Here is a 25,240-nt window from a genome sequence, read left to right on the forward strand (position 1 = left end):
AGATGTGCATAGCTGATAAACACATACCGAAAAGGTTTCAGAGGTAAAGGTCCTTCTACAAACTATTGTGTTAAGAAGATGCATGCAACACTTTTCCGATTTTTTATGAATCATAAAATCTTGTGTAATTTTCCATGCCCTTCACAATTATGAAGTACTTTATGTTGATCTATTATACAAACAAAAAGTCATAATTTTATTAGCAGACTTATTACCATTGCATAGATATTACTCTGGTAACATAAATAGTACTACACAAGACTTGTAAAAAACTTTAACTCGCCTAGAATATAAGCAATAGCAGCAGCCATCTTCAATGTTTGCATGCTGAACTGTGGAACTCAGTCATCTAAAAGCCTGCTAAAATTAGATCCTCACAGCTGCAGGGGAAGCTGCCAGCCATCCATTTCACATGAAACAATGGAGGGAGAGTTTATTACATGTGCTACTTTACACTTACAAATATGTGCTAATCCATTACCAGAAATTTATATCTTAAAAGATGTAGTTATCTTTCTAAGCAATAAGAGCTAAATATTTGAAAATTAATAAGATTTTGTTTTCCTGAGTTTGTCCACTTCAAACAGAAAAAAGCAACAATTTTTTTCACAATTGTAGATTTTTTAAAATTTTGTGATTTCATCTTAATGGCTGTGTCCAGTTTTATGTATTAAGCTTTATTAATGTCAACGAACTGAATTTGCACCGACAGCTGGAAACACTCAGGCTTCCAGCCAGATTTCCCACATCACCCTAACAGCAGCATTTCTGCCTTTTGCACACATATACAATTCCCTAAGCTCCCTGCTCTTCCTCACACTGAATTACAAACATTCAAACACAACCCCAAACAGGATTCTGCACAAGGTCAGTTTGTGTTGACGCTGCCAGGACTGTGGGGGAGAGGGCTGCCTGCTGCAGAAGGCTTTCCCATAGGCTGCTGCAGCTTGTCCAAGGCTACGGTGACCAAGACCCAGCGCTCTGCCGCAAGGACTCGGTGTTCCTCTGTGGCAGCGGAGGTCATTCCTTCTCTCTCTCCCTTTCTTGCTCCCTTGTTTTCTCTTCCATGCTTCCACTGTGTTAACATTGGCAGCTCAAGTACTGCAGCAAATACAAGAGCAACGTGAAAATCTGATAACAGAAAGCGAACAGGAAAGCTTGTGTCTATTAACAATTCAGGGACAGCTTTTGAAAGGATGTCATGCAACCCACTTCAGATTTTTAAAAAACCTATTTGGAACACAGAGTCATGAAAAAAATTAGGACACAGTCTTTGAGCCTGCATGTTTTTATAAACCGTTTTGGAGATAGTGCACATAGACGGCTTTTTCCAAGTAGTGAACTGACCATTTAGCATACTGGGGAGACGCCCAGTATGCCCCAGTACTGGGCCGGCTGTAGGCTGGGCATATTTTGACCAAATTCGAGGGGCCATTGGTTAACATATTGTAAGGACATGGCGCTAATCCAATGAAATCTCTCAGCTCTCTCCTGCTGTTTGACTGAGTTTTTGACAAGTTGGAAACAAGTGGACATGCGCAAAGCTGTGGGATCAAAAGCTAAAACGTATGAATATCCAAAACAACTACCACTATTGTAGACCCTGGGGCACATGTTTGTTTTCCTTGACTTGGCAGTGTCCAGAAAAATGTCTGATTAGTGTGTTTCTATTTTTGAGCGTTTTTTTGAGAAATCGCTCAATTTTCTTGTGGATCTTTGTGAAAGGATAGGTGATAGTATGTTGTTATTATTATTTTTGCTTTTAATTGTCTTATAATGAATATTATTAAAGTAAGATTAAATAAAACAAGATTTATCCAGTAAAAGTTTGTCACATAGCATATAGCATTACCATTGGAGCAACTGATTGTGCAGGAAACCTACTAGGAAAGTCTTTTTACCATGAATAAAAATAACCCTCTTAACATCTTGTCTGAAGTGGGAAAAGAAAAAAAACAATATTTACCTGATTCATGTATATTGAATGATTCTGCAGTGGTTTTGAATTTATTAACTCTATCTGTAATTTACAGTCTTTGGAACGGATAATGGCACCATGGATGACAAGCTTCATTGTGGCTGTTCAGTTTATAGACATAATAATGTGTTTGGGAAATTTTTGGAACCAAATGCTACTTAATCGTTGTCTATCTGAAAATAACTTCAATTTTTTTTCTTTTGTGCTTATTCTATTTAAATGACCATTGCTGTAATTTCTGCCCAACTTTTTTTTTTACTTTTTATTTTATCTTTTGAAGGTATAGTTTCTGAATGAAGGCCTCAGGAGGTTTTACTGTCACCTTTTTCCATCAGCAAGATTTGTGTGTGGGGGTCAAGTCTCAAACAAAGGGTGACTCTGCCTTCTTTGTCCCATAAGGACAAAAAGGCCGGTTGCTGCTGTAAGGAGGGCTGATGGGATTTAAGTGTGAGCTCCGTCACCGCGGGCAACCCTGTGCTTATTAATCTGGAGGGTGGCGAGAGACAGAGGGGGAGACAACGGGGGAAGGGGTGCTGCTGATGAAGCAGTGCCGCCTGGGGGTCAGGAAGAGGGGGCACGATGGACACAGCTGATCGCCCCGTAAGGAAGTTTGGAGGGAAAGAGGAGGAGGCTCCGTTGTCGGGACATTAAGAAGACTCTTTGTCAGGCTGTCACTCAAATGGATTCAAGGTGCCTGAGACCTTTTTCAGGGAGGAAAAGAGAGGAGCAACTCCATTGTGTAAAGTGGATCTCTCTCTGGACGCCTGATGAAGACAACAAAGCTCTTTCTTATGTCCTCTCCAGGAGCGCTTGGTGCTCCTGTGTGGCAAACATTAGGTTAATGTGTCAGGAAGGGAAACATTTAAAACTAAGTGGAGCCAGTTGAGACAAACATATAAAATGTGACCTGATAGTTAATATATCAGTGTTCATACCTTCTTTTCTTCGTTCCTGTATTTTTTATGACTAGGTTATTTGTCATTTCCTTCAGTGTGTGCTACACCCTAACCCTACACCCTTTTGTCATTCATCATGTCTGTCCTTCTTTTGCTATCTCTGTCCTTGCTTTCTTGAGCTCTTACTTCTACATCACAGTCTTGTATCCTTCATTCTTACCATTCTTGTCTTATTTCCTCCTCCCCATGTCCTTCTTGTGTCCTTGTGATCACCCTTCCTCTTCATTCCCTGTGTCCTCCGTCCGTCTGACTTTGTGTCCTTCTGTCTTAGTTTCCAATCTCCTTGTTTCCTACCGCCTTTTCTTTTTAGAATCTATACTTTTGTTCACAACTTGAGTCTTTCTTATCTTTTTCAATCTTTGCTTCTTTCTAATTTCTTGTTTATTGCAGAGAAAATATTTTAAACCCAGTGGCGGCTGTTGCTAAAAAAAACTGTAGGGGGCGCACACAAACAAACAAATGAAAAACAAACAAAACAAATCTTAAAAAATAGCACTATTTGAACATGAATTTTGCCCTCCTTTCCTTCTGCCCTGCAAATTTCTCAATTACATTTTTGTTAAAGTCAGTCATCTCTGTGACTAGTCTTTTCTCCATTGACAACATGGCCAATGCATTCAGCCTGTCCTGAGTCATTGAGTTTCTCAGAAAAGTCTTGATTCTTTTCAGAGTTGAAAAGCACCTTTCAGCTTCTGCTGTGGTCATGGGTGTGGTGATGAGGATCTTCAAGAGCGTGACAGTATCTGAAAAGACTTCTTATAGATTGATTTCCATAAACAGCTGGAGTAGGCCCACAGCACCACAACAGGCTTTGAACTCTTCCTTGCTGTAGATGAGAGTAAGCTCTGTCTTCAGCTCTTGAGCACTGGATAGGCTTTTAAGGTGTTGCTCAGTGCATCTTCAGGAAATGCTGTGTTGTATTGTTCAAATCTGTCCCCCTGCAGGAGTGTGGCACTAACACCAGTAGCTCATTCTGCACAGTTTTCGAAGTTCCCTTAAACACAGTAGCATTCTCAAGGTGCTCTTTTAGTACTCCATCAAGAGAAGCAACAAAATCAACCAACCCACGAAAGATCCCGGGATTTTCAGAGCTCTTACTTTCCTCATGACCACGCAAGGCCAGCTCAAAGGCTCCACAAAACTTAACACAGTCTATTATTCTAGAAAGGATGTGCCGATTTTTTGTCACCTCTTCATTGTGCCTTCTAACAGCAATCCTGTAGCCTTCATCTAGCTGTTGAGCAATGCCAAGTTTCCCCCAAAAACTTAGCTTCATTGCATTGTCTAGGTGGCTGCGGCTGTTTTCGTGCTGTTTGCATTTTTCTGAAAGATGTTTTAAGTCTCTTACCCCAGTTGTTGTCCACATTGCCTCCGTGCCAGAACTTTGAAATAGCAAACACGGAAAGCAGTAAAAGGCATTGCTTACATCACATCCAGCTAGCCAACTCCGCTTGTCATAAGAAGAGCTGGAAAAAGCCCGCGTGTAGGATCGTCCACGATCACTTGCCTGCTGCTGAATTTGTAAATTGGTACGATCCGGTCCAAGCTCCTTTATCCTGTTTTTTTCTTCAAGTGAACGCTTTGTAAAAGCATTTTTTTGTAAAGACAAAACAGAATTTTCTCTCATTTTGAAACTACTCCACTTTGCAAACGTAAACGTGAATCGACCTAACGAACTGCAGCTGCGCTAATGAGTCGAATCGGGGATTGTCCAATCACACAATGTTTTTTAAAAAATTAGCCAGTACTGACACTCTACCAGTAATGACACAACAGAATGGGTGTGTCTGGGTCGCAGAGCGCTGCGCCCTGTGGAAAACCTTAAATAACCAATTAAAAGTCAGCCTCAGATCACCTGCTTGCAAAAAGTTGATGCGCCTACATACACTCTCATTAGAACGGCGCCCTGCACATAGGATAGGAAGTGTGCACAATGTGAGCAATTCAATAGAATTATGTATTTACTATTTTAATAAATTCTAACATGTCTATTGGACACACAGTATGAATAAATACATTTCTAAGTATTTTGCAGTTCAGAAATAATTTATTATCTAAACAATTTAAAGGGGTCGGCGCCCAAGCGCCCCCTACTGGCTAGCCGCCACTGTTAAAACCCATCTGCTGTGGGAATGTTTGCTATAAATTCTTAGTAAACTTGTGTCATTTATATTTAATGGTGGACTAGGAACTCTGGAAAATTAAATCTGAAAAAGTGTGGGGTTGTCTGGCGTTAGAAGTTACTTTTATAATCAGTCAGACACGATAGAAATTTATTCTGCTTTTTTATATTATTACTAGCCCTAAATCTGATCTCTGGTGTTCTTTTATTTTATGAACTTCTGCACAAAAAATGGTGAAGTGCATAAACATGTCTCTTTTTTAATAAAATGCCATAACTAACTGCAGCCCTTATCATGTCTAAATTAATTATTATAAATTTCTTAATTCTTAACTGTTCAAGAAATGGCCTTTAGCATTAAAATGCCAGTTTTAGCTATGAAGCATGCTTTAAAAGAAAATGTTTTATTTGTTGTCCTTATTTGTGAAGATGTGAATGTTTCCTCTTGGGGGCAGGGGGTTCTGAGCCTTGAAGCATTAAAAGGCAGCATTAGTGTTTATTCTATTGTTTTATGCTTTGTGGAAAGCGGCTGTCAAGCATTAAAAATTGTTTGTAAAATAATTATGTTGAAAGGATTTCAACACCTGGGAATAAATAAATACAATTTTAAAGCAAAACTCAAACTGCAATAACAGTTTGATCAAAATATTTTAGTCAGTGGCACAAATCAATGCAAAGCAACACACATATTTCCATCTAGTTTAAAAGGCATATGAATAGCTGAAAGAAGAAAAACAAATAAAAAGACATACAAATGTGTACAATTTAGTTACCGTAATGTTAAAAGTCAGACTAAACTAAAATTCGGAAAATACTCAAAGATGTCAAGGGACACATGACTCACTAAATATTGCTTTAAATTTTTAGTGGGCAATTGTGATGCTGCATTGATATTGCTTTGACTGCTGTGATTCCATGTATTGTGTGGATTTCTGATTAACCCAGCATGTCCTCTCTAATACTCTTATCAAGACTATAGAACATGTTAAATATGGTAAACAAGTTGTTGTTTTATAAGAACAACTGCTTTAAACTTTTATCCAGCTTTATACTAGGAACTGGGCATAGAGTAAGTGCACAATTTTAGACACAATTTTTGGTATATGCTGAAATCAACTGCACATGACAAATAGCTGTCTTGGAGTATTTTTCAGCAACTATATCACAAGGAAAATATAAAAAATAGATTTCAGATTGTACCAAATATGCATTTCCTCTGTTGGTTAACAAATCACTTCAATGCATCATAATTGTTTTATGTTTTAGCAAAACTCCATGCATTTAATGAATATACATAAACAACTTTCTTCTAATGTCAGTCATAATGGTTGAATGATTTGTTACCTAGTTAATTTAAATACTTTTTCGAGTACCTAAACTACATTAAGAAGAGAATGAATGCGGCAAGATGTGGCTAAAAATGTAAATAATTTTATTCCTCAAAATTTTAAACAGCATCTAAACATTTGTTCTTAATCATGGCTGGAGGGTTGTCACTTTTACGTAAGTGAAAGAGTGGATTTTTAAAAAAATTTTATTTTATTTGCAATGATCGTCTCTAAAATCTCCCATTAGTATTGCATTAATCACACATCCTGTGATGTGGACAGAGAGACGATTGCAGGCCAGACCAGCTTCTGGAACTGGGAATCTGACCCCCTTTCGCTCAGTTTGTCATCTGATAAGAGCAATGTTGTGATAGTGTTGGCCCTTTCAGCGTGATCCATGGCTCTCCTTTTACCTCCCATAACAAACAGGGCTGTCTAAACAAGCATTTATTGCCGGAACATGGCCTGGTCAACCCTCATCAAAGATCTGCTTCAGGATGAGCCATTAAGTGTGGACCAGATGTTGGAAGAAGCATCTGTGATGATGGTGGAGGGGGAGTAAGATGTAACTCAGAAAAGGATTAAGAAGGGATGCTTGATTTATATGTATTTTAATAGTTACTGTATTGTGACTCAAAACCGATTTGCCAGTACAAGAACACAACACTTTGATGCCTTAACATTAAAAGCACTTATTCTTCTCTCTTTGACCTTTCCTATACTTCAGCATTGACCAGTATTTGACCACTTCCAATGACAGCTTTACTGTATGATGTAGAACTCATTGTGGTCCATTTCAATTATTCCCTGAATAAGTCCATAAATGTATTAGGGTACTGTTTCTCTCCCCTGTTGTTGAAAATTTGGTGAAATGGCGTTCAACCTGGCACCGCTGTAAAATGCAGATTGGGTTCACTGGCAGGCCTTTTGTTGCACAGTCATGAATAGCATTGTAAACTGTCACTTGTCCTTCACTTTCATTCCTTCTTTTTCCATTAGGGTTAAGATACATGGAACCAAATTTCCCAGTTGAATGTTGAACTATAACTGACATTTTTCATAGGTTTTCTGCATTTTAATGTTGAATATTTTTAGAGTTTAATGTGAATTTTTTTGCTGCATATTTTTTAATTTGACCCACATATGTATAGCTACAAATATATTTTAAAGAGAAAAACATTAAATGTGTAGCAGCACATACACATGTCTCAAAGAAGTATTTTTTCTTTTAAGTAGTTTCTTAAATCATTATGCTTTTTCTTTGAGTCTGTGGTGGTAGCTAAAGATTATGGCAATAGTAAGGGTTAGTGCAAACAGAGCAGAACAACATAATTTAAAAGGTATAAAACAAATTGCACACTTTTAAGAAATGCATGTCTGAATTGAAAGAAGAGGGAAAAACACAAGTTAGAATAATCAAATTCGAATTTTATGTACTGGAGTAACTAAAGTAACAAAAAGAACAGAACAGATGCTGGCTCAAAAGGCAGCCAGATGTTCAGGATGTTGTGCAGCAGATAGCTGAATAAACACATTTTACTGTTTGTTTTACGAGGTGTGTATTTATCGTGTAGTATAAATAAAACTGAAAAACTTTGTTTGGATGAACAGAGCAAAGTGCAAACACTTTTAACTCAGTCTAAATGTTAAATTATGGAAACTTTTTTTAATCAGTCCTTTACAGATTCCATATTGATTCATTAATCAATGAATTAACCAGTAGTTACGCTTACAGTTGCATGATAATATCCTTCGACCCACATTCGAAAGGCTTTTTTTAATCTAAGACTTTCCTATATAAAAAAAATCAGCTTCACAAAGCAGTGTTGTTCAGAATTAGTGTCTTTTAACTAAACTTGTTTTCCATTTGTGCTGCATCACTTATCTGTTTGATAGGCATTTACCACGAAATGATGCTGGCCTTTGTCTGCAGCTGAGATTTAGTTTAAGGTTAAATACCTTGCCCTTAAACTCATCCTCTAGGCTGCAGTGTGTGGCAAGGTCACCACTCCAATCAACCCGGTGGTAACATAAAGCCTTCTTGTCCCCTAATGAATTAAGTCCTACATGTTCCACAGCAAGTTACTAGACCGTTCTCCAAGGCTTCACCAGTTCCTCTGTCCTTTCATACACATGCACACACACACACAGTCCTCCTTTCCCCTAATTTTAAAATGAGCTTTATAACTGGACAGTAAACCTCCAGTGGCTTAATGATGATGACTTCTTCATCTGCCCAAATGCTCCTTTTGTCCACCCCAGCTCAGGCCCAAAGGCCCTACCCCCTTTCCCTCTGCTCACATCAGGCTTTAAACCCTATTTCACCCCACTTTATAGTTCCACAGATAATCCCCCCTCCCCAGAACACACAGGCACAGACGTGCACGTGCAAGCACATGCCCACAAAGACACACACACACACACACACACACACACACATGTACCCTGAAGCCATTATTTTCACTGAGCCCTGCCCTGCACTGTCTCTCTTTTTCTATGTGTTGCTGCCGACTTCAGCAATGGCATTCAGCTGGAATGTTGCCTTTGTTTGTTTGGCTCACTGGAAAGCCATGAATGACCTTACTCATCTGCTATCCTCACTAACAGCAATTTGCACTTCAGGGCCCAGCAGGTAGTCCTGAGGAGCAAGAGGAGGAGGAGGTTTTCGAAGATTTTTTTTTTTCTAGGCTTTTATAAGGAAATTAGAGCTACCACACAGATAGTAAACGGAAGCGAGAGTCCTCACACCTACAACGTTACATAGCCCACTGCTCTCTGCTAGGAAAGCGAATTCTGCCACGGGAATTTTCACAGGATGGCTGTATTGTGTTGTTTGTTTATTAGTTTTGTTATGGTTTTTTTTGTCTGTTGGTGTTGCGAGATGACTCCTGGTCATTTCCCCTCTTCACCTATTTCTGATCGGCTTTTGAACCCACTCATTGCCATTTTTCTTGTCTTTTATCTGTTTGTTATCTCTAAACAACTCATTTTGTACCCATGTGTCAAAATTTTTAAAAATCTTAAAAATTCTTAAAATCTTAATAATTTTAATTAATAATAATAATTCTTAAAAATCAAGTATTTTTAAGAATTATCATGATATATTGGTCAAATTCCATGTGTAACTTTATTATATTGTACATTATTATCAGAAAACTTTGTATCCAGTCTGTTATTTATTGTAGTTCTGATCCCTGTTTACAACTGTTGAATTTTGTGAAACATGACAGATTATCACCCAATATCAACCTAAGATACTTTGTGAAATCATTTTGATAGTTTGTTTGTAGGAGACATGTATATATATATATTTTTTTTTTTTTTATTTTTATTGTAAAGTATAAGTAGAAAATAAAGTCCAAATTTCATGTTGTCAATAGAGTCACAATGAGACTGGAGTACACAGATGACAATATCATATAATAGTATATGAAGCAATCAAAATCACAAAAGGATAAAAATAGAGTCAGACAAAATAATACAATATATTGACTTGTCATACCTATGCTGGAAAACTCTACACTAATTATGGTTAAACTCTTTTTACTTGTGAACCCCATTGTGTGTATGGTCTTAACTGTTGTCATTGGCTAATCATTAGCCGCTAAAAGTATTCTCACCATGCTTTCAAATAACTCTTATTTTGTATTTATCCATTTAATTATCCAAATAAGCATACAAATTTTGCTAAGTAAACTATTTAAAAGCAGGGATGTCTTTTTCAAAGTTTATGAGTCTTCTGCCAGTTTTATTAGCCGACTTTGTTAGCATATTTAGCAAGAACGACTTCCTTTTTTACTTCTCCACAAGCTGAATTTTAATTGTGGACGCAAGACAGTGTCAACTTTATGGCACAGAGCTTCATGTCCAGGGCATTTACTTAGTCTCTCACAACTACTTCACCAGTTAAAATCTCCAGCTGACAGCAATTGGATTGCAATTTGACCAACAATTTTTACTTTGGAGCACCTCATACTACAAGATCATTTTGCAGCTATACAAAATGTTTCTTTTCTAGCCACATCTACTCCAAGAATTTCTGCTGGAAGAACTCGTTTCAAGACTCCCCTTTTTTAAATTTAACCCTATTTTTCTTTCCCAAAGTCTACTTTTGGTGACTCCACTTGTCTTTCCTCTGGTGGCACTGGCAGGGGCACTTCCCTTTTGTCCTCTTTGGTGCTCAGTTCTGTGGTGAGGGATGAGCTTAGGGGCGGGAAAGTTTTCAATCTACACTCTTTTGTTTCTTTTCGCACAGAGTCTTTGTGGGCAGAGAAAATGCCGGGCTTACTCATTATCTCCATTTTCAATAGGATGCTTAAGACAGGCCACGTTAAAGTCAGGAGGTTGGAGATAAATAACGCTGACAACTCTTTTCCCCTGGTTGAACTTGCTGCTATAAGAATGTTAAGTGTAAAGATTTCGTCTTTATAGTAACAGATAAATTAATCCTCAAATAAACTCCTGGAGATGTCGCAGAAGTTTAAATGTGTGGTCTGAATCGGCAGCAGACATATAAATTTCACAGTTAAACTAAATCCAGGTGTTAAAGAAAGTCTGGTAGATTTGAGAAAACGAGTGCATGAAAGCTCTGTAAAGACTAATGAAGGCCCCGATTGGCTGATCTTGTTGTTTACAGCAGCCCTCACACTCAGAGTGCCACTATATAACCATTGGAGTGAAGGTGAGAAGAGTTGCGCACAACTTGGTTAAAACAACTGTTGACCGTGTCTGTGGTAATGAACTGGAACATCCCTCACATTTTAGAAAATCCTGAACTCAAAGTGAAGAATTTAAAAAATGTCTTCAAAGTTGTTTGGCAATTAAAGTTTGTACAGTCAAGACTGTTTCATGTAGATACAAAAATTGATTCAATTCCTTATTAAAACAATTTTCTCATGTAAGATAACAATAAAAAATCTGTAAATTTAAACCAAGCCTTTTGATGTAAAAGCATTTTTGTGACCCGTAATTCCTTCCATCTAGTGGATGTGAGTTTGCTCAGACCTTTTGTTTACCTGACAAATTCTTGCTGACATTTTCTGACCCTAATGAGTTTTCAGAAAGACTTTCTTCTCATACAGGTTAGCCTATTACAACACAATATTGTAGGGGAAAAGTAATGAAAAAGTAATCAAATCAACCTGTTACTATATAAATATATAATATGTTATATATTACATAAATATTTCAGGACACAAATACAAACACGGTCTTAGTTTTGAAACAGTATTTAGGGAGATTTAAGTGGCCTGTCTGTTAAGCAGCAACCTTTTATTTATATTTTAAATAAAATAAATTTGTAATATGACAAACATTCCTAAAAATATAATGCAATTTTGTGAATATTTATTTTAGGTCTTTGCTTTAATAAATGTATCAAAATAAAAATATAATCTAAATCTTACAGATAATATTACTATACTTAGAAAATCAATTATCTGTAAATCAAGGCAATTAGATCATGTTATAGACTATTGTTTAAAAAAATAGACTGCTATTTTTACTCAAGATTCAGCGTACAGACTGAATCTCAGACTGAGAAATGCCTTTTTGAGTTGCAATAAATTAGATCTAAATTTCTGATGTTGTACATGCACGTGTTTGGGTAAATCTCCAGTTCCAGAGATTGGTTTCCTCCCCAGTTTGCAGCATCATGATAAGGTGCTATCAACGATCACAAATGATGCATAATCCCCAACATCTGCCAGCAGCTGTTGATTTGTGGCACATTTCTGTTTATTTATTTTGACTGGATGAGCCCCTGGTATTTATAGCAGGAGTAAAAAAGCCTGGTGTGTGGGGTCAATCCTGGGTAAGGCGGTAGAGACAAAATGCTCAAGCTGACCCAACATTCCTGTCCCTACTTTGCTGGAGATGGATCCCCCCCCCCTTGGTCACGTTGCTAAATTGGCCCCCAATAAAATGTTGGGTGTGGTAGCTAGAGCTGAGCTTGAGCGTGAGAAAAGATTTAAGGAACTACCACCAGCCCCCGACTTCCAGCATAACCCCTTGCCCCTGACTTCTTGAAAATGAAAACTTCCAGGATGCTCATGGAGGATGTCTTGATGCACCAGGGGTCACGCGTGGCAGAACTGTGTTGCAGCAGGCAGATGTGAGACTATGTCTTTGTTCCTCCCCACACACACACACATACGCACCAATCTTAGCTCTTTAGGTCCCCAATAGCATCTGTCACTGCGGGGGGCCAGCAGGGCCAAGATGAATGAGCCCCCAGTGGATTCCCTCCTGCTTGGCAAATGGCACAGGACAGAGGAGTGCACAGGGGACTAGGGGGAGGGGTCTGTGTCGATTCGTGTTTGTTTGCATGTGAGTGAGATAGAGAGGCAGAGAGAGAAGGAGGGCTTCAGCTCCACTGAGGGATTCCCAATCCTTTCTGTGTGGAATCATGACGAAGCTCTCTGCAGTGAAGGACTGAACTCCCATATGCTTGCTGCTTGGATAAACTCTTCCCAAAAAAGGATTTACTTTATTATGGGCTTCATTTGAAGAGCTGCCTGCAAATTTGTGGATTTTCTACACTGGATTTGGATTTCAAGGGGTCATCAAGTAACTGAGGAGTCATGGAAGGTACAGGAGAAGCTGTTTAACTTGGATGTGTGCCACATGTGGCTCTTATACAGCATTAATGATATGGGCTTTTAGCACCTCATTTAGACAACATGAAGTGATGTTAGTCCTTTTTTTTCTCCTCATTGCTTAAACCCATCCCCCTTTTCTCTCATGTCTGATGGATAGTGTCTTTTCTAATGTTAAAAGGGTGCTAAGGTCTTTCCCGCATAAGAGCTATTGCTATTTATTTTAATGTTAAGGCACAGCAATCTGGTGTGAATGGATTAGATAATTTTTCAATTGAGTTTCATTAACATTTTATGTATTTTTTTTCCACGATGATGGTAAAAAGGTCTAAAACAGTTTTAATCAAACCCTTTTTACAACTCTGATTATTTAGTTAGCAAACATGAAACAATAGCTTGGTGTCAAGTTTAACTGTATGCAACCTTTCTGCATTTTCTTTGGCTTATCTGGATATAAAATGTAAAACACCATTTGCAGTTTCCTTCAGTTTGACTTTTGTGAAAAGCCTCTGCTCAATTTGAATGTAAGGTAGGGAGGTAAGATTAATCCCGACTCTATTGTAACATTGTAATGTAATTAAGCTCTTTAGAAGGTAACAAAAGACTGACTGAAGAGAAAGAGAAAACAGAGTCAGAAGTCAGCTGCCCAAACCGATAGTTTTTTAAAATTATTTAATTTCTTTTCCATTAAAAAAGTAAAAAATTATGGTAATTTTTGCTCAAAATACACAATTTTAAAATCACTTTACATAAGATAAAGGGATTTTATTTATTAAATAGCTAAATATTTGCATTTGAGAAATTTTATTTTTTAGCATTAAACCTAAAACTTTTAAAACCTTCTGCAGCTGCAAGTAAATTAATCATTTTTGGGACTGTTTTGTTCTTTTGACAACCAAAGTAAATCAATGTGACAGATAGCATCGATGTTGCTAGAGTCTTGTAAATTTAAGAAATAATCCCTTTTCTGTTACTGTTGTTGTTGCCTTTGGTATTTTAATGAAAGATTTCTGCTTCTAAACATTAAACATAACAGATTGACAATAGGAGGTGTGTCTGAATGCAACACATTGATTATTGTCATTAAACTGAATCCTTTTTGGATTTTTACTAATTTCCTCTTTTGGGAACCAGCACATACACATTTCCCTCCAGTCTCATTACTCGGAAAACAGGATACTTAAAAGCACCTCGGAGTTAGGTTGTCGGCTGGATTTACGGTTCTTTCATGTCCAGATCTGTCTTCGTCCTTTATTCTGACGTCAAGCCTGCGTAACCAGATAAGCATCTAAATATTTCTCGACTCTAGGTACTTAGCTCAGTGTGAGAGTTTTGATAGAGGTTCATTAGTGGGAGCACTCAGCAGTGGAAAGAGCATTTTGCATTACAAGCTAATGTATTTTGTCCACAGATCTTTGTTTTTGAGTCAGATGTCTGAAAGCTAAAGCAGTACATGCTTCCTCCTGACACATTGATGTTTTTAACTCTTTAACTCTCAAGCTGGCTAATCATTCACAAAACAAGCTGCGGTGTGGTCAGTTAATGCAAGTTGAGGCAGCTTGTGTACACTTGCTTTTTGAAGGACTTGGACCCCAAGACCCAGCTGCTCTCTATCAGAACTGCACCCTGGTCAGAGGTGACGGTTGGCTAGATTGGGACAGTCAATGTTTTTGGAGAGAACTTTGCTTTTGTTATATCAGAGCATATCAGAGCCTGAGCGGCTAGGCAATACCTCGTCTAAGGATCAAAGTACTCATTGAATCCATTCAGAATGCAGTGACTGTGCGTTGAGAGTTCTACAACAAACTAAAACACCCGAGTGTGTTTAATGAAAATATACCCCAAGGCTGTGGTGGTATCATGTAACGCATTTTCGGAGCGTTGTAGTAGGTCATACATGTGTCATGGTTCGGGCTGCTCTTAATGTTTGAGTGGCCATAAGTGCTCCCATTCATTTTAATCAGTGAACATGCTCTTTGGACTCTTGAGACCTGCAGTATCAAACTACAGAGAGCACAACTTACTGTTGCTTTCCACATTACAGAAACACTCTTTATTCACCAGGCATATTAACTAATTGCTTATTGGGTAGGATTTTTGTTTCACATTTTTAATTAAGTAGAGCTACAGAAGAGTATTAGTTTCTTCAAATTTGCAGCAGCATTTTCTTGTGCGTATGAAGTATTTGTCCAATTTAAGTTTGATGGCTCCACATTTTTTAAAATCTGAACTAGATAACAGTTGGCACTGACAAGAAGTCCTGGAGCAGATGCTAACTGTAGTATTGTGACGATATTCTCCTGGCATCTAGAAATCTGTCACTCTGGTAATGACTGGTCATGTTTTTGGAACTTTTAGCATCACATAATACAAAGCACGCTTTTTTTGTGGTGCGACAAATGAGAGAAACAATAGTTGTTCACAACTAGATTATTTAAATTAAATCTATTATGTTGATGCCAAACATCTTTCTTCAATTCAGCAAAGTTAGAGGTGAGTGCTGCATTTTCTTGTATTTCTTGTACTCATAAAGGCACTATCTTGTTGATAATGTCTCTTTGAATAAAAGTGTAATGATACATTAATATCTCAAAATCATTGTCTATATTAATTTAAAATCATGGATGGATATTATTTAGGATGAATAACCTTAGGTAAAGATGCATTGGTTTCACAGATTAATTAAAATTTTCAAGTCTTTACTTAATCTGTGAAACCAGATTAAGTAGGCCTGATAAGGACTGAGTATATCCTTTGTAACGTTGTTGAAATAGGCATGTTTGTTTGTGTTATTTCAACCAACTTGTGTAGCAGCTAGGGGGAAGGGTGGCTATGCATAATTTTAAGCACCATACAGTTGGAAAACTCTCCTCAACCTGAGTCATCATTTGGGAACCATTTCAGTTTTGCTTTTTTGTTTTTCTTTTACAATTTTCTACACCAGAGGCAAAACAACCCATAGCACATGTTTTGGTCCGTCTATTGCAGTTTTCATCCTTGTCTAATTGCAAGGTGATTTTAATGCCGTAAACATACCAAACGTATAATATAGGTTCATTATGAAATAATCTCAATTCATTGGTTATTTCCTGTTCAAATTTGATCAATTACAATATTTTAGAATTTGAATAAGAGTTAATTTAGGATTGATAGGAATTTGTAAACAGATTAAAACTCTAGTAACCTTAATGGCTAAGAAGTTCTTGTAGTTCTTTCAAGTTATTCCTATATTGTCTATCTTATTTGCTTTTTCTTACAACTACCCTCCAAACATGGAAGTTTCATCAACGCTTATAGTAAGCAATTATGCAAGTAATTAGCTTCAGCCTGATGAGAAGGCTTTAGCCAACTCTGTCAACACAACAACTAGGGGGGAAGAATATTAGAAAATCTATTGATATAGAATTTATTCAAAAATGTTGTGATGCTGGTATTAAGTGTGAATTATAGAATTAATTGGGATTAATTATGATGTGTGCTTTTTTCCCCCCTTTTCTCTTATTCTCATCAGTGCTTGCATCTCTTTGTGACTTTTAGCATTTTGGTCAACGTTGTGTGTGTTTGTGTAAGCAGCCTCTGCCAGGGGATTCTGTCCAACTAGCTAAATATTATATTATCATGTCAAATCCAAGTTCGTAACACTTGTAACATATTAGCCAAACACGGATGTTACAGGGACGATGTATTTGCCATATATTGTGCATCTTCAACAACGAGTACTTCATTTTATGCTAAATATTGAGAATCAGGGAAACAGTGTAAAACCCTTTAAAGCCATGGACTTTCATATCCAGCAACTATGATTACTGGGTAATCATAGTTATGGTTAATCATAGCTATGATTATCCAGTAATTATAACTGTTTATACACTTAATTCACCATATGAAGTCACATGCTGACAGTTACTGGATAGGGCTTCACGAGACAGACTGCATTTTTGTGGGAAATATTGTGATATTTCAATATTGCAAGATCTCAGTCCACAATAACTGATCCTGCCACAAATTCTTAAAGAAAGGTGCACATTGTAATTATTTTCTTTTTATTTGAAATGCCATTACTAACAAGCGCAGTGTATATTTTGTCTTTGGGAAAACTAAACCTTGAGATTTTTGTGACCTAAACAGAAATTTCTCTGTTCTTTCTATTGTAGGTGTTTCACTAAGGAACGACACATCTTTTCCCCATCTGAAGGTTTTTGCTGAATATTAGAGATTCAGCATGTAGCCGAGGTAAACAAGTCCCTTCAAACTTGGGAACAGTTGGACATTGTAAGTTTCCTTTATTTAAATGCTGTTTATGCTGAAATATCATAATTTGTGCTTTTGTGTGTGTGTATATATTCTAGGTATGAGCCTACTATGGAATTCTAAGAATTATTTTAACACAGAACAAATAGTAACTTAGTATTATTTCATGATATCTAAACAGAGATTTTAAACATGATTGAATTTAATTGACCAAAAGGGTCTATCCACAGTCGAATGTTGTTTTGTTTTGGGTTTTTTATAAATGGGTTGTCAGTTTGTAAAACTCGAGTCTACACAAGACTGTTTCCAGAAATATTTTCAAGCACATCGAAGCACCAAAAATTGTCCAAAACACTGGTTTTACTCCCACAGATCAGTAAGTGGCAGCAAGAATAAAGTATGGGACATGCACCTAAAGCTTCCACATGAGGTTACTGATGAACACAGTGAGAATACAAGAATGGCAAACCACAAAATTTGAGTGAAGTGATGACGAAATCGAGCTAATTCTCTGTGTCAAGTTGGATTATTGAAGTAGTAAACTACAAGGCAATCTGCCATTGTAGTTATATATGACACTTTTGGGGTTATATTTTGGGTTAGTCAGCTAATATTTCATAAAAGATGTGTTTTTGCTATTTACATGGCCGTAGGAGACCATTTTCACTCTGGAAACTATTTAAAAAAGATAAAGAAAAACATTTGGGCTCCCAAAAACTTAGTTTCTGTGTAGAAGTGGTATGAGAACAGCTAAAAACTTTCCCATTTTAGAAAGAAAATGTTTCTTTCTAGACACAGCCTAGCACGCGCTTCAAGTCAACTTGTAGTGTTCTGACTATAGCTACAAAACTTGGAATCTGGGGTCTTCTTCCTTACTGAGGGGCCTCCTAGCCCACATCTGTTAAGGACCCACTTATACTCTCACTGTGAAAACTCTCTTAAACTTCAGGAGTCTATTTAAAAAAGCATTTTGCTTTTGCTCCAGGGTTGGCCCATTCATTTCATAACAAAATACATTAATTTCTGGAACACAGAATTCATCTACTTCCTAAACAGCACGATTGCTGGTAGTAATTTGTGATATGTAACTGTAGCTGAAGTTATGCCATTCTCCATTCTGTTTGAGAAAACTTGAGCAAAGGCTAGAAGCCACAAGAAGCACATGAAGAAAGATTTAAAATAGTTGTGGTACACAGCACAGACCTGATGTGTTCTCATGTTTTCTCCACTGTGGCCTCTTGAATGAAGATCTCACTCACTCACTGTGACCCAGGGTCAAATTCATACAATCTGTTGATGCCACCCAGTAGCTTTTTGATAGTCTTGACTGAGCACTAATGTGACCCTCACTTTTATGGTCATTAGGTTTTATAATATATATATAGGAAGATACAGATAGATGACGAATGTAAGACCACCAATATGATTTCCGCCACATGTTGGTTGAGACCGGTATGATATGAAATTTCTTGTGAGGTTTGTCTGTAAAGCTACCCTTACACTATGACCATCAACTACTCAGCCGCCTGCCGTGTTCAGTCTATCTGCTTACCTGTATAAATACTCCTGCATCGCTCTACCTGCTGTTCGCTTTCAACCAGCAGCTCCTGGAGGAAAAAGGCTGCCGTACGCCAGGCATCACGCCAGTCATTTTAAGGATGCTTATTGGTCCCCCAAAAACAATGAAAACCCGGACATTAATCATCAATCAATAAAATCCACAAGGGCCGAACTTGAAAATTGGACATTATGCCGCTAACACTTGGCTTTCGCCAACAACTCAGAGGCAGAAGTCAGAGCTCCATGCAACGCAAATAATGTTACGGCTGGTGTTCTGTCAGATCATCATAAGCTGTCAAAATAACATACATGCAATGAGTACGCATGCATTTGCATGCGTATTAAGAGGCCCTACCATGAGAGGAGCTGCCAGTTCAGCATATCACAAGTTACAACAAAAATAAGTCAATAAAGTGTTTTCAGTGATAACTAGATAGATATACATGCATTGTCGTCTATTTAAAGCAGGGACTAACTAAAGCTGCAGTCAACTACAATACACTCCCGTGTAAAACTCGCCTCCCTGTTGCTTGATGATGATCTGACTAGTTAACCGCTGAGTCAGGATGTCATACAGCTGTTAATAATAAAGTGTATGACGATCTAACTTCTAGGTCATGATGTTATGTTGCTGATTAAATGAAATCATATGGTAATGACAGCGTCTGACAGATATACCCGTCAGTTCATACTAAATGTATGACGATCTGACGGCATACATGGTGATCTGACAGAACACCAGAACAGGTGTGCTATAAATTAACAAAGCTTCGAGGCAGGTAAATTTTCCTTAAGGGATTTTAATAATCAAAGTATTCGAATCATTCGAGGAATCGTTTCAGCCCTAATATCCACCAAAGACATGGTAAGCTGTTAGGTCTTGAATTTTGAAAGTCTAATTCACTTTGCAATCAACTTAAGTGAGGTCATTCTCTTTGAAGTATTTTTGTAGCATACTCCAGTACTTTAATTTGTATTGTGCTTTTTTTTTTTTAGATTTAAGTTTGTCAAAAAAACTGTGCTCCAACTCATTGTGTGTAACTTGTGATTTAGAGACCCAATTCACTACCCCAACACCAAATTAAATTGCTAATTTTTCAGGTATGGTCAGATGTTTGGCATTTATTTTAAATTTTGAATTAAAATTTAAAACCTAACACATATTTATACTTAGGAATACCAGTTACTCATACTAACATACACCAAGATATTAAAAAGATTTGGTTCCATAGCTGTCTGTATTTATTTCTGGAACACTGACTTTGGTTTAAAGTGAACAGATATCATAGAAAGTGAAAGAGAGACTTGGTTTTTGTCCTGTTGCACGGACATTTCTAAGCTTTGCCGTATTTTTCGGACTATAAGCCGCTACTTTTTTCCCACACTTTGAACCAAGTGGCTTATAGCCCGGTGAGACTTTTCTGTGGATTTTTAGGCAACCGCCAGAGGGGTGCAGGAAGTGAATCATTGGAAGTCAAAATTGGAAATCAAAGAAGAAAGTGCTAATTTTCATTTAGAACAAGCACAGGCACGACGGAGAAATTTCTTCAAACCCATATAATGCAGCTTTTAAGTTGAGGGCTATCGATCTGGCAGTACAGGAGGGAAATAGAGCCGCTGCACTCAAGTTCGGCGTGAACGAAACCATTGTTGACGTTGAGGCTGCACCTTAATAAATCCAGCAGATTTATTAGGACGCGACCCTCTGCTGCCCCCTTATGGAAAACTGAGAGTGGTAGAGATACCAGCGGCTTATAGTCCGGTGCGGCTTATATATGTACTTTTCCAGTTTTTTATTTATTTATTTATCTTTTCAAAAATACTGTAGGTGCGGCTTATTGTATGGTACGCTCTATAGTCCGGAAAATACGGTAAATACATGTTACATCATGGTACAGGGTATCAAGTTTTAAAAAGGTATACTAATCAAATGTCCAAAAAAATGTTTCAATGTAGCATTCTTGCATCTTACAGTGTTGCATTTAGAAGCCAGAAAATGTCCCAGTGTGTGGAGCGGAGAGTGATGTAGTCCTGGCTGTGCCCCCACCTGTTGCTGCACACTGTTCATCAAGTCCAACACGGTCCTCTCGGTTATAAAACATAAAAAAACTTAGCTGTTTGAAACGGTTTCCTGAATGCAAAACATACAGACAGTCATAGTGTGGGAACTAGAGGAGCATCACTCTGAGCGTAGCTCTGATAAGAGTGATAGGTGATACAAAGGTTTACAATTTGTTAATATTATCTTGGTTTACGTGGAAATGTATTCTAAGTCTAGTATCCATTTATTGTAAAAATACTTAGTCCCATTCAGAACATATTTCTGACATAAAAATGCAAGTACAAACTTCTCTTTATGAACCAATTTGTCTTTTTTCCCAGCATACAAATAACTCCCTTCAGATTATAGGGCCTGTTTGCTTTGACACAACCCAGCTGACACAGCAGAGCCAAAGTTAGTATTGCAACTCATCGGATTCACAAGAGCAGTGTGCAACACTTGTAGGGAATAAAATCTTAATTCAGGCTACTCAAATGCATTCAGCAGTTTAAATACAAGTAAAAAAAAAAAATCCACTACCCCTGTGACATGCAACTAACATATTATTAACTGCATCAGGTCCTCCTGATCAACATATTTCTCAGACTTACCATATGTAAAATCATGCTGATTTTCTGCTTACAATTCATGGTGTTTATGGGTTTGTTCTTATCTGCTAAGGTGGATCTGGGGGATGTTGTAAGTGGGTTGACTTCAACCCCCCTATTCTGTCTTTGATCTAGATTTAGGTCAAAGACTGAAAAAATAATGTGAAAGTGACTTATGTGTCACAATATGAGTAATTATTTGGTTTGCAATCTGAGTAAGAGTTTTTTTTTTTTTTTTAAATTAAATGTATTAAATTATGCTATACCTTTTGTGCAAATTTATTTTGTCAATAAACAATTAAGTCAGATTTTTATCAAAGGGTTTTATAGGGTAAGAATCTCAGACTCAGTTAAAAATGCTTCAGTCTCAAGAGAACTAATGACTTGACATGTTTAAATTAAGCTTGGTTTTAATTTGTAAATAAATTCCATTATCTTCTGAAGAAAAGCTGTACCTTAACATATTTTCCATCATTTAAAGTTTGAAGGAAGCAAGATGCAAAAAAAAAAAAAAAAAAAAACGGCCAAAAAAACCCACATAATTTATTCAACTGATTTTTAAACAAAATAATTTGGTCTAGTTTAGGCCATTTATATGACATTCAAAAGCTGCAAGAAATCTCTGCCAGATTTAATGAGAAGATTAAAAAACAAATAATAATAAGATTAGACATTTTTTTCTGATACACTTGAGGTATCCAAGCTAGACCTCCTCTTTTTGGCTCTTGTGGTGTTTACCACAACAGTGGTCTGCACCAGTCGAATGTATTCCGAGGACAAACATGAAAGAGGCATTTCAGGTCAAACGTGTGTGTCAGGAAAGCGGCCAACCCCCACGTTTTATTTTAGTCTTCTGCTTTTTATCTCTCAGTTTGACTGCCTAGGTTAGGAACAGCTTTGATGTGTTTTGACAAAACTAAAAATATGAGAGTTGGAAAAGAAAACTCCACTAGATCATAGCTATTATTCATTTTTAGTTGCATGTGTTTTGCTTTCTCTCTCTTCTGTCTCCTCCTCTTGCTTTTTTTTTTTTTTTTTTTTTTTTTAAATAACTCTCAGACCTCTGTTCAGCTGCCACCTGGCACCAGAGAGCCAGCCAATCACAGCTCCACACAGGCCCGACCTCGGCAGATGTCCCGCAGTGGACACTGGGGGTGGTGGGGCAGGTCGGGGCACTGAAGGCACAGTGACACAGCGGACAGAAGGCTGAGAAGGACCAGAAATGATTGTGAAAAAGCCACTGGCTTCAGCCATTTTGTTTTGATGGGCAGAATCTAACTGAACTTTATATTCCATTTTAAATATGTAAAAAGTGAAATGGTTCCCGTTGTATAAAACTGCCAAGTCAAGTTATTTTAATATTCCACAGCAGAATAAAGCAAAACAAACATTAAATATAGCTTCATGTGTGAAGTGTAATTACTGCTAATTATATCACGTTTTTGGCTAAATATCCGGTTGCATTTACTTTTGGTTGTGAACAAAGTTTTAAATCAAGTCATAGTAAGCTATTTCTCAGCAGAAAAAGGGGTTTGTGGTTGCTTTGCCGTAGATGAAGCTTTCTCTTATTATAGAATGTAAGATGCTAAATCCATTAGCTGATGTTGCACATTGCTCACCTTGCTGCCCCCTTTTTCTTTGTACTGTCACAGATAATGGGAAATTCGTACGCGGGGCAGCTGAAGTCTGCTCGTTTCGAGGAGGCTCTCCACAACTCGATCGAAGCGTCGCTGCGCTCCAGTAGCGGAGATCCGCAGCCCATCTTTACACAACTCTACTTGGAGCCGGAGGCATATCCAGGTAGAGTCCTCCGTAGACAAAGAAAAACATGATCTGACTTTTAACTTTAACAATCTTAATTTAATAAAGAATTTTCCACATTTAGATTTTAAATGGAGAAAAGTGTTCTTTTCCCCCCTCGTTATTATTATTTATTAAATTAAAACACATTTACAATATTGTTGCCCTAAAAGGCAAATAAATGTATTTTTGTCATTTCGGCTATGTTTTAAGAACAAACTTTAGAGTAAATTTTTGGAGAGAGGGGATAAGTGATAAAACAACACAAAGTCATGCGTCATTGGAATGTTTATTGAAAACAATGCATGGTGTTCAAATGTAGTGTAATGTAAAGTCTCACCCAGAGGTGGGGACTCGAGTCATTAAAATCAAGAATCGGACTTGACTTTGACTTTCACACCATTGACTTAGGACTTGAATTGACTTGAAGCTGTTTACTTGAAAAGACTTAAGCTTTCGTCTTAAAATTTAAAACACATAGTATTTATAAAGTGGCCCCATTAAGTCATTTTACTCATTCTGTATTAATAAGCGCAGACCGTCCCTCTTTTTCCACACTCCATATGTATGTGTGCTTAAGCTGCAGTATAACCAATCAAATGAACAGGATTTAAAAGTAACGGGGGGAAAAACGAGAGGCGACAAAACTCTTAAAGCAGATATGCTCCTGTGAGTAATTTCTTTTGAGTACAATCAATCATGAAATACCCAACTAAAAACGGAGTGAAACATGCAAAACCTGCAAGACCAGGATCTCAGGTGGAGATACAACTTCCAGCTGTTCGGCATTTGAAGTTGCACAAAGAACGGTAAGCGGTACTTTTCTCTTACTATGAGACAACTGACTAGCTAACATCGTGTTAGCAGCTCTGGGTTACGTTGGTGATACCGCTTATCTTTCACTTCTATGCTAGGTTTAGTCATGCTGTGTAAATCCGGTGATTCAAACATATCCACATAAATGTGCACCATGTTAGCTCAGGAAGCCGGTGTTATAGATTAACTGGTGGCTAAATAAACTGGTTGAAACCTGTGTGCACCGCAGGTGTTTCTAAATTGTAGGTGGCTGTGTTGATGCCTGTTGAAAAATGCTATTTGTGTGACAACATTTTTAGCGAAACTTTACTATAAATCCCATTTAAAGCAAATATGTTTAATGTTGCATGTGAAAATTATATTTCAAAACAAGTTTCTACAGAGCAGCGTTGAGTTCGCTTCGAAAACACCGCATTGGAGCGTAACAATGAGTAACACGACAAACCCACTCACATTCAGGTTCACCAGAATAAATTAATTTCATTTTATGAACAGCTGCAATGTAAACCTAAGCGGAAGGTTTTTTTTTAGCTTTTTGTAACCGGCACTGATCAGTAAAACATTGGAATTGACTCTCAAGTTCCTGTAATGTGATTTACTTAACACTTCTAGCCTGGTGTGTTTTTTTTTGGATCAAATCCGGTGTTATAGATTAACTGGTGGCTAAATTAACTGGTGGTGGCATCTGGAAGACGCAGATGTTTATGTGGGCGTGGCTTTAGGACCCCTTTACCGAACCAGGAAGTAAACAATGCGCTAAGCTTAAAAAACTACAAATTTTTGCAAAAATACTATCCGAATCCGTAAGACACACATTAAGATCTCGAGAATAACTAATTAGAAACACTTTTATTGGTCTTACATGGTATGTTGCCTCCCCCTTTTTTATTTTTACATTAATCTGCAAAATCACCAAGACAGGTAAATTACGCAGAACTTGTCCTGATTTCTGTGTTGCTTCAGAGGTTGAAACTCATCAAAGGAAGATCAAAAGATGCTATAAACAGATCTCAAAGCAAAGATTAATCCCTGAAAGCCAACATAAGTGTTGAAAAGCCGAGGGATTAAAAATAAAATGTTAAAAAAGATCTACTGGCTATGTTGTTTTTCACATCTCCCTCATATTGTATGATATTTCAATTATAAATCTACAGAAACTACAGCGAAATCTTTTTAAACACTGT

General features: G+C 37.4%; 1 protein-coding gene across 10 annotated transcripts in view; it reads left to right on the forward strand.

Moving 5' to 3' along the window:
- Positions 1 to 25,240, forward strand: part of greb1l (GREB1 like retinoic acid receptor coactivator) — a 60,616-nt gene that overhangs the window by 12,090 nt on the left and 23,286 nt on the right. For 9 of the 10 annotated variants that reach the window (XM_044133968.1, XM_044133970.1, XM_044133972.1 and 6 more), the window contains exons 1-3: positions 12,782 to 12,972; positions 17,135 to 17,252; positions 23,093 to 23,240. In XM_044133968.1, the coding sequence (XP_043989903.1) occupies positions 23,096 to 23,240 (145 nt within the window). In that variant the 5' untranslated portion in view covers positions 12,782 to 12,972; positions 17,135 to 17,252; positions 23,093 to 23,095. Of the gene's footprint in view, positions 1 to 12,781; positions 12,973 to 17,134; positions 17,253 to 23,092; positions 23,241 to 25,240 lie in introns of those variants that run through there. The other variant, XM_044133969.1, reaches the window with a different exon arrangement.

Source organism: Gambusia affinis, linkage group LG12 (genome assembly GCF_019740435.1).
Source record: "Gambusia affinis linkage group LG12, SWU_Gaff_1.0, whole genome shotgun sequence".
Lineage (NCBI taxonomy): Eukaryota > Metazoa > Chordata > Actinopteri > Cyprinodontiformes > Poeciliidae > Gambusia > Gambusia affinis.